At 48.4% G+C, this 10,136-nt stretch overlaps 1 protein-coding gene across 2 annotated transcripts; it reads left to right on the forward strand.

Moving 5' to 3' along the window:
• Positions 1 to 289: 289 nt before the first annotated feature.
• On the forward strand, positions 290 to 9,371 carry lpcat4 (lysophosphatidylcholine acyltransferase 4). Of its 2 annotated transcripts, XM_086196729.1 has the most exons (14): positions 290 to 686; positions 968 to 1,210; positions 1,319 to 1,682; positions 2,915 to 3,027; positions 3,802 to 3,862; positions 4,103 to 4,161; positions 4,607 to 4,641; positions 5,845 to 5,899; positions 6,460 to 6,542; positions 6,620 to 6,745; positions 6,829 to 6,985; positions 8,044 to 8,136; positions 8,236 to 8,371; positions 8,856 to 9,371. In XM_086196729.1, the coding sequence occupies exons 3-14, from the start codon at positions 1,385 to 1,387 to the stop codon at positions 9,035 to 9,037; spliced, it is 1,398 nt and encodes a 465-aa protein (XP_086052855.1). In that variant the 5' UTR covers positions 290 to 686; positions 968 to 1,210; positions 1,319 to 1,384; the 3' UTR covers positions 9,038 to 9,371. The 2 variants fall into 2 exon arrangements, with proteins under 2 accessions (XP_086052855.1, XP_086052854.1); XM_086196728.1 differs by lacking the exon at positions 968 to 1,210.
• The last annotated feature ends 765 nt before the right edge of the window (positions 9,372 to 10,136 follow it).

Raw genomic sequence — 10,136 nt, forward strand, 5'->3', positions numbered from 1 at the left:
TGTGTGTGTGTGTGTTTGTGTGTTTCCCATCAGTTTTTTATGAGTAAACACATCTACTCTCACTCATTCAGGAATTTAACACACACACACACACACACACACACACACACACACACACACACACACACACACACACACACGCTTGTGAAACTCTTCACACTCCAACCAGTTTCCTAGGTGGCACCCTTGTCTTCCTCCTCCAGTACCAAGGCCGGGCTCGATCCGCCCCTGTTGGTTTCGGGGACCGGTTTGACTCGCTCGACCCGCCCCTGGAGCTCGGTGGGCCGGGCTGTCAGACGATGAGGGGGCCGGGCAGGTGTGGAGGAGGACCGGCTACAAGAGAGGGGCGATGTGCGTTCACCCTGAAGCGTGCGTCGCCATGTGGAGGCCAGAAAACATCGAGATCAACTCGGAGCTGCTGGATTTTTAACTTCCGAGGCGTTTTTGTGGAATATTTTCCTCTTTTTTTAATTTTTAATCTTAATTACAGCACGTCGACCGTAGAGACTCAGTTAAATTTTTAAAAATTCCCCCCCCCCAAAAAAGTAGTTTTCTTACATTGTTTATTTTATTTTTAAGTTTTGGAGGAAAGTTCGGTCGCCATGGTGAAGCCCGACTCGGCCGCGCCGGAGAACCCGCATCCCTTCATCCACGAGGTGACGCTGACCAAGGCGCAGAGGACCCGGGTAACCGCCTCGCTCCAAGAGCAAGAAAATACTTATATAACCGAAATAAAGTCATTAATTTTACTCGGAAGTGACGTCAAACTGTTGTAGAGTGACGGGACTTTTGATTCAGTCTTAAATTCGCCAGCTGAAGCTCATTAAGTGAGAGAAACTGATTTTTCCATCAGAAATCATTGCCTTCGCTTCTCTTAAGTAAAGAAGTCCAGTGACGTCACACACCACCCATGCCAACCAGAACTATTGATTTGCTGCTGTTGTAACGTGCCGTTTCATCAAAATAGGAGTGCGTCGGGATTCTCGTGAATGAAACAGCAACACCACCGTGCTCCACCAAGCTGATTGGTCAGGATGTTTGCGTGGCAGAAGAAGAAAATACTTCTTCAAAAGCAGAAATGGTGTTTTATGTCATCCGACCTTACAAGGACTTCGTTTCATTCCATGTGAGAGCGTATCAGTGGCCGGCGGCGATGGAACGAAGTAACTAGCTGCTGTTGTTGGCGACACGCCGGTCAGCCGTGTCACAGGTCTCTCAGGTCCTCACTGTCGTGCAGGGCCTAGTACCGTAAACACTTCTGAACCGGTTCAATGTGAACATGTTCCTAATCCTGGACTCTCCTCTGGTCCACCTCCAGGGTGTCATCCTGGGTGTCTTCCTCTTCCCTCTCCGCATCACCCTGGCCGCCCTCCTTTTCCTCATCATGTGGCCTCTGGCCCGCCTCCGACTGGCCGGCCTGTCTGAGGAGGACCGGTCCCGGCCCGTCACTGGCTGGCGCCGCTGGTTCTTCCATCCCATAATCTTGCTCCTGAGCCGGGGTGTCTTCTTCTGCCTGGGCTTTCTGTGGATGGAGGTCAAAGGTCGCAGGGCGGACCTGAAGGAAGCCCCCGTGCTGGTGGTGGCGCCTCACAGTAGCTTTCTGGACATGCTGGTTCTGTGTCCGGCCCAGCTCGCAACGGTGGTGTCGCGGTCGGAGAACACCAGCCTGCCAGTGATAGGAGGTGAGCTCTGACCCTGTCTTGGTCCCCCCGGTGAAACTGTGGTTGGGTCATGTGACTCGGGCGAGCGTGAGCAGCTAAAGAGAACGTTAACTGAATCCAATCAAGCTAATCTTGTTTTTCTCAAACAAAATTAGAAGAACTCCTCCCATTTTGGGCCCTTTTGAACGTCCCCTCGGTGCAGGTCTCCAGGGGCCCCCATAGGTGCACATCTGTAACTTTTGGAGTTGTGGTTCATGAACACTTTGACATGTTAAAGCGACATTTCACCCTAGAATTTTAATTTGCCTGTCAGCGACTCACAGTGACGCCTGGATTAAGAAGACGTGGGTGACACCGACGCCGCGCTCTAGAGTTTGTACCAGATGCCTTTGGAGCCGCCGGTCTCCATCAGCCTCAAGCCAAAAGTACAGTAGAGGTCCACGAAGAAATCGTGCAGGCGTGGAAAAATAACACAACATGACATCTTTGCGTGCGCCAACAAGGCACATGACACTCTTTGGGTGAAGCAGCGTTTCACCCTCACTGGAACCAACAACCAACCCTGAAATGGTCGCGGGCTCCTCGGCGAGGGCGTCTGGCTCGTCTTCCTTGGCGTCTGCTTTGGTTTCTGTCCCGCTCACGCCCCCCCCCCCCCCGAGCCTCAGCAGTTTTAAATGACGTGTGTGTTCAGCTCTTCCAGCTCCCTTCAGATTCAAGATTAGTTGTGTGTGTGTGTGTGTGTGTGTGTGGGGGGGGGGTAATTTGTCACTGTTTAGATAACAGTTATCTCAGATTGCATGTTTGCTTGAGCTGGAACACGAATGTTCCTCGTCTCGTCTTCCTGGTAGGTGATTGGCAGTTAACGGTTTGAAAGGCAGTACCAGGCCACATTCAGCTCCGCTAGAACATTCTGTTCATCTCCCAGAGCTTCCATACCTCCGACCAGCCCCAACCACATCTACACCTTCGTAATTGTTCCAACTTCCTGCTGGAAAAAACACTTTGTGGTTTGCTGGCCGACTGAGCGCTCGGAGGAGGAAATCTGGCCTCGGGTTCTCCGTGAGGCAAGAACCCAAGAATAATATTTGTGGATTGCAGGTCAAGAGGAAAAGTGAAGTATGTAAAGAAGTCCAAAGACCGGCCGATGACTCACTCCCCTCAGCTGCTGCAGCTCATCCACTCTGGCACCTCCTGCCTCACTTCCTGGACCCCTCCCTTGGTTCTGGTTCTGATTTTGTGTGTTTTTGTGTCAGCTCTACTGGAGTTCAACCAGTCGGTGCTGGTGAGCAGGAAGGATCCGGAGTCGAGGAAAAAGGCGGTGGCCCAGCTCTCCGAGAGGCTGACATCCAACGGCTTCTGGCCTCAGGTGAGATGATTTATGATCGATTGCTTTTCAGGCCTGATGACAGACGAGTCAGCGATCCGGCTATCGTTAGAGCGGTACACTAGTACACTAGACCAGAGGAGGAATCTGTTTGGAAGTACATCCCCTTGACCAGTCGCCCCCCCCCCTCGCAGCTGCAGGTACACAAGTCAAACAAGCTAGCAAGTGGCTAGCTTAGGGCAGAGCTTGACTTAAGCTTGACCGCCAGTCTGCATGTTCCAGCTAAAGGGCGGTAGCTGCCTCTGTCTGCATTCTGAAGTCACAAAGAAGTGAGACTGAATTACTGAATACTCGGAAGATGAAAGACGTGGTTTTTCTTTAAATTCAAAGACTGAAAGAGAAACTGACAGCTGGTCAAACTGCGAGGTCCAAGGGTTGGTCTACTCGGATTTTCCCACCTCGACTGGTTGCCGTCTCAGTTCATTCACACGCAAATCAGTTAAAATGAGTTCAAGGCTCAAGTTAAAGTCGCCTGAGAGCTTGAAAACAAAAGCCCAGAGTTGAAACTTCTGGGTTAAATATGGCAGCGGGACCAATGGCGCACGCGCAGAACCAGGCCGCGCCAGTTTAGGGCCAATGGAAGCGTAAGTAAGCAGGCGTGACTTAATGGCCGACCTGATTATTCAGGTGCGTTAGTCCCGCTTTGACAAGTACTCTTGGTACGATCTACCACAGTCAAAGATGGCGTCTGGCTCTTCACCAGCTGATTCCAAAAAAGCCTGTAAATTCCCATTTTCCCCCTGAATCCTTCGCCAGATGCTGATGTTCCCCGAGGGAACGACCACCAACGGCAGCGCGCTCATCAAGTTCAAACCTGGTGAGTACCTGCGAAACACAAACATGCTATGAATGTAGAACATTAGCATCATGAAACTGCCCTGTTCTTGTTTTTCCTGATGCATGACTGCAGTCACACACTCACACACACACACTCACACACACTCTAGTACTGATCTGCTATGTATACAAATCATTGTGTAGGAATGAGTGGCATGACAGGAAAAGGGTGTTGCAGCCAATTGTTTAACTGATGAAGGATTAACTTTCTTGTCCTCAGGTGCTTTTCTTTCTGGAGTGCCAGTCCAGCCGGTTCTGTTGCGTTACCCCAACAAGCTGGTGAGTGCGGCCCCCGGGATGATGGTGTTGCCAGGCAGCTCTCCGCAGTGTGTCAACAAATTCCCTCCAAAAAAAAAAAAAAAAAAATCACTAGCTAAAACTCTCCAACCCTTCAAAGTGTTGACTGAGTGAAATGACTGAAGTACACAAGATACCATCAGCAGTACTGCAAACAGAACTAGTTCATGTACAAGATGGAGAGGTTGTCAAAGAGAACTGTTCTCCAGTGTTGGCTAACCTGCCCTGCTAACATACACATGTCCAGGAGAGGCATTGATCTGGGACTGACTGCTCTGTGCTGTGATTGACAGTAAATTATACTACAGTTGTACTGCAGTATATTTGTCAAGGCCATGGTTGGCATACTGGTTCCCAGCAGGGTGTTTTGAAAGGGTTCTACAGTCTGTAGCCAGGTGTGGAACTGATGACTGGTTTCTCTTCTCAGGATACCGTCCGCTGGACGTACAAAGGAACGACCTGGTGAGTTTCTCATCAACAGAACCATCACGCAACGGAACATCATGTTCCACACGCGCCCATCGCTCAGGAACGGAGGAACACTCCTGATACATTTTTAGTCCTCTTCACTTCATATATGATGACCTTTGGACCCACCCGGGTGGCAGCCTCAGCTGGCCTGATTGGCCGAGGCAGTTCAGACATTATCAACTTGTGTAAACTAAACTGGAACCGTCAGTTTTAGCAGAAGTTATTTTATATGCAATAAATTCCGTGTTTACCCAGGGAGGCCTGAGGAAGTTCACGTAACAACAACGTAACAAACAGCAAACTGACAGGAACCACAAAACCCAGTGCCTCTGGGATTTTCCCTGATTTCTGTCGCGTTGGTGCATTTTAGTGTTTCTTGCTAATCATGAAGAACATGCAGCTTGGAGGCGAGGCCGTAACGCTCGCTGGAGGGACAGAACACTCTGGTGGAATCAACCAATCACAGCCGTGTTTAGTTTCTGGCACATTCTGTAGTTCAGTACGGTTGGTCCACGTTCAGAGAACCGAGTGTGAAAACCTACGCGACTGAATAGATCTGTCTATGGTGCTGATGTGATATTTAATTTGTACAGATAGAGTGTGTGTGTGTGTGTGTGTGTGTTTTGTATCTCGACATTAGCTAGCTGGATAGCATAGCTAATTAGCCAAGTATTGTCCAGAAACTAAACGCTGCTGTGATTGGTTGAGAGCATTTGATGATGTTGTTTGGAGTTCCCGCCCCATCGCTCTCTGATGTTAAGCTGAACCGGCACAGTAAAGCGGTTTTACTGCCGCATGTCCCGCAAAACTACTGCGAAAACATCAGTGTGACATCATAATGTCAACTCAGTCCAGATATGGGACTGTGAGGAGAGCATGACTCGTGTCCTCTGGCTACTGCAAAGTACGGCTGTGTTGGGGTGAAGGTTCACGTGGCGGCGCTTCGCTGAGATTATCGCCTCCTGGGTTAAGAACAGAATATTCCTGTCCACGTAAATGTAGCCAGTGTCTCGTCTGCCAGGCGATCCACGCGGGCGGAGAACGCTGCAAAAGTCTTAACAAAACCCCAAATTCCTGTGTGACAAGTTGATAATCTTTTGTGAAGTGAAAGCTTCTTGGCAGCACTGCCAGTTAGCATCTGTGCTGTGTCTGCAGCTCAGCTCGTGCAGCAGCTGACACTGTGTTCTCCTTCAGGTTCGAGGCCTTGTGGCACACCACCTCCCAGCTGTACACCAACATGACCGTCGAGGTAAGAACCCACGCCAGCTCCCTCACTAGTAGTGCTGCAGCTACTGCCAGTCCCTCTGAAGCGATACATCACATGAGGGTTAGCTTTAATAGTTATGTGTTTGTTTCTCCTACCTGCGTGACTTCTGGGGACTCCAGAATTCAGGAAATGCCAGCCTCAGCTATTTAGCTTGATGCTAACGGAGACTGACTGCGAGCAACAACAGCAGTGTAAAACAGCTGTGTTCAAACGAACGATCCACGTTGCCTTCATCAGTTTGTGTGCTTCGTGTCGGCACTTTGATCTGAGCGACAATCTAATCTGGTTCACTGGGACGTTGCAGGATAAATGCTCACTATTGGACGATTATTTCGGCCGGTATTCTTCGCCTCAGGGACGATCTGCTTGCTGCTGTTTTCCTGAGACCCTAAGGAGTCCCACAGGGCGAGAAACGTCCTCATGGGAACAGTTTTTGGGTGTAACGCTTCAGTTCGTTACACCTGAACCTACCTGACATCACACACCTCCTGGTTTACTGACTACAGACACAAGAGCCAACGTTGCCTTCTCCTGTGCTTCAGTTCCTACCAGTTTACACGCCGTCCCAGGAGGAGAAGAATGACCCAAACTTGTATGCCGATAACGTTCAGAAACTCATGGCCAAGTAGGTGGAACGTTCTAGTGTCTGAGTGTTCTAAGAGGCTCAGTGCTGGTAATGCAGCGTTCTCTGCTGTTCTTCAGGGCTCTGGGGGTCCCAGCTACCAGCTACGTGATGGAGGGCGGGGTGCCGGTCTGTAAAGTGGGTGGTCTCTCTCTCCCGCTGGTGTCACCTGCCAAAGAAACTCTATCACTGCTGCACAAGGACGGGTAAGAGAGGGTCCGCAGGGAAAATAGCCAGCCCGTGTTTTTTTCTTTCCCCCTGAACTCGCTGTTGTCTTTGTGTCCGTCAGTCTGGGAGCGTCTGAGGTGAAAGCGGCATTGGACAGAATGATTGACAGGTGTCACGGTGGAGGCCGGGAGTCAAAGGTCAACGCGGAGGAGCTCACATCTGTTCTGGGCCTCTCCGACGGACGGACAGCCGTCAGCATCTGTGGTCTCTATTCCAAGGTACTCGGATGGTTTGAGCGTCTGATGAAATATCGTCTCGGCCTTCGTACTCCGGGCTCCCCCTTCTATACCCCGACCGGGTTGATGCACCCCCAAACCTTCCCCACGCCTTCAGAGAAAAGCAACACAACAATGCCGCCTAGAGTGCGTAGACGATAACTTCTTCCACACCTCATCTTGAGATGAGGTGCGTTTTGAAAAGCCTGCTTTGATTTATTAATTAAAATGTCAGCTTTTGATTTAAAATTTTACAAAGGACATGTTTTTTCACACGTCTTTGCTGTGTGGGAAAATTCCACTTCAGCACCCCAAACTCTTGCGCACACCCTAGTGGCAGCTCGCATGCACTACACTTCAGGGAATCTGTCACACAAACCGATGAAGACAACGCGGATTGTTCGCTTGAACACAGGCGTCATTCTTTTGTGCCAGTTTTTTTTTTCCTTTTTAGCTGGAGTGACTGTTCATTTCCAGATTCCTTAATCCACATTAACTCTGGTTTAAGTTGGACAACGTTCCACTCTGACGGCTGTTGCGTGATGAAGCAAATTGGAATTTTAAAACCTACAAAACTTCCTTTTTAAAATGAAGAACTCGGGGAAAGACATTGTTCACAAATATACAATGAATGCTTTTTAAAGACAAAATGTATAATTTTGACCATAATGTCTATTTCATCACAAACTAGAAAATATAGAAATAAACGTGTATTTTACAATCTGAATGCTTCCTTTCCCCTCAAATTTGAAAGTTTTATACTTTTTTCTTCTCTGAATCCACTTTTCTGCTGGATTAGGATTCTCCAGATATCTGTATTTATTTGGATCAAAGCTTAAATTTTGATCCTGGAGGTTTCATCCAGAACAAAACCAAGTCGGGATCGTGTGATCCAGAACAATCTAGAATCCACTTCCTCTTTTGAACGATCACTTTTCAGGATCCGGGCAATCAAAACCAGACGTTCCCGCTCCAACACCTCGACAAAGTCCCTGATCTCTGATGTACGAAGAAGGAAAGATGGCCTCCTGTGATGATGTCATTGGTTTGTGTTTTCCCAGGATGAAACGGTGGACCTCAGGCTGGTTTTTCTGAGTGTGGCTGGCCTCTCGGGCTCCGTGGGCTTCCGGTCGCTCCTTCACACCGCGTTCAGTGTAAGTACCGTCGTCTCAGTCACGTCAGCCGTCAAAGTGTCCGACCTCGCCGTAACGTGTCGTTTGAGTCTTCGTCATGAATGTCCTTCTGCTTCTCAGCTGTTCTCCAGAGAGGAGCCGGGACGTCTGAGTGCACAGGAGCTGTCCGGCCTCATGGGGGCGCTGCTGGGCATCCCTCAGCACCACATAACTGAGCTCTACACTGAAGCGGCCGGTCAGGGCCAGCCAACTGAAGGTGGGTAGAACTGGACCAGACACTCCCCCCCCCAACAAGCAGGCCTAAGGAAGAACCTACTCCATGGTGACCCTGAAGGGACCACGCTAACCCTGTTTCCAGTCTAAAAGTAGAATCTTTTTATCAGGGGTCACAGGGGTCAAGTGCCACCTCTTGAGCAAGGATGTGATAGTTGTGGTACATGCTAATGTTATCTAGCATCTCTTAAGTCTCTGGCTATGTTTGTGTGGGCGTTTTTAATATTCATCGAACATGACAGTCCAGACAAGCTGCACCTGAACCAGGTCCGGGTGGCAGGACTCTCAGTAGGACCCGGAGCGTTTGGAAGGCGCTCACGCGGGTCTGCTGTTCACATCCCACCACGGCGCTAAACGGAGCCTTTACAGCTGTACCTCTCGTGTCTGCCGCTTATCAGCTGATTCAGAAAGCTGCAGACAGCCAAAGCTCGTTTAACCCTTGTCAACGTTCTTCCTGCTCCCCACAGAACGTTTGCTGCAGGTTCTAACAACCCACCCGACCTACCGGAGGGTGGCGAACCAGCACCTGCAGCCAGAGAAGGAGGAGGAGGAGGAGGAAGAGTCGCTGGTCAGCTGGAAGTCTGTCAACAACAACGGCAACATGCACAACAGCAACGACTCCTTCCTGTACAAGACCAAGCTGGAATGAAGACTCTTCTATTTCATACCATTCAGCCTGGAATGAAGAACAAGCTGACCTGTCGACAAATGATTGTACTCGGGTGTGTGTGTGTGTGTGTGTGTGTGTGTGTGTGTGTGGTCTCGTGACACTCGTTAACGTGCTGTCAGACGAGTGTTGTCCGAAGCCTTAAATGTCTATTTATATTCCGCCGCCTCATCATTGCTGTATGTTTTTAAAGGGACGATGTGCAAGAAGAATTGTTTATGCAAATGTATTTTATGTCATTGAATTCCCCCTTTATGTATGAATATGGTTCTTTATTAATATGTAATTAAACTGTGAATTCTTTTTAAAAAAAAAACATTTCGACGTGTTGGGTTATTTTCAGTTTTTCTGTAACACTTCCGATGGAAATAAATATGAAAGAAATATATGAAAAATTAATTCTCTTAAGGATGTTAGCGTCGTGTTAATCTTCATACTTGTGCTTAGAGTTTATGAAATAAAAAATTCAAAACAAACACCCCAGAAAAGAAGCTGACAACCTCTTCTCAATAATTTGATACATGCTGACCTCATCTGCACAAAGACAATCAAGATTTGACCCCCTGAAACTGAAGATTTGGGCCAAATTAAGACGTGACCAATAGAGAGAGCTGAAATGACGCAGACTGCTGTACAATTTAATCAAAATACAGACCGCTGTGCAAACGTGACATGTAGAACTGGTTGAAATACTAAAGTAGCATTGATATAGTGGTTATAGCCCTAATAGTTCCCTGTTTTGTTGTTTTATTGCAGTAAAACTAGTGTTTGACAGCATTCCTTGATTGTCAGACCCATAAATGTGCTAACTTAACGCTACCATGTAGCCCCAGCTAGCTAGCAACAAGCTAACTTCTAGAAGTACCGTGGGAGTCTTGATAATAATGAAAAGGGAGGAAAACAGTCCACTTAATATTTATTTTCCCTGCAACCAAATATTCCTCAGTTACTTTAGTACATCACTTCCTGTATCTACAGGAGTAGGAGCAACAAATATTTGCCAAAAATATACACATGCACTTGCAGTTGCTATGTTTTAACACAATCACGTCAGTATTTCTGAAGTGAAACGTTTAAAATT

Source organism: Aulostomus chinensis, chromosome 24 (genome assembly GCF_037954235.1).
Source record: "Aulostomus chinensis isolate RoL2024-O1b breed Wild chromosome 24, RoL_Achi_v1.0, whole genome shotgun sequence".
NCBI lineage: Eukaryota > Metazoa > Chordata > Actinopteri > Syngnathiformes > Aulostomidae > Aulostomus > Aulostomus chinensis.

Bases quoted from the DNA above. Each gene is read 5' to 3' on its own strand.
- lpcat4 (XM_086196728.1), top strand. From the start codon at position 603: ATGGTGAAGCCCGACTCGGCCGCGCCGGAGAACCCGCATCCCTTCATC. The intron at 687-1,318 runs GTAACCGCCTCG...GTCCACCTCCAG, and splicing joins CCAAGGCGCAGAGGACCCGG to GGTGTCATCCTGGGTGTCTT. The intron at 6,746-6,828 runs GTAAGAGAGGGT...TGTGTCCGTCAG, and splicing joins TCACTGCTGCACAAGGACGG to TCTGGGAGCGTCTGAGGTGA.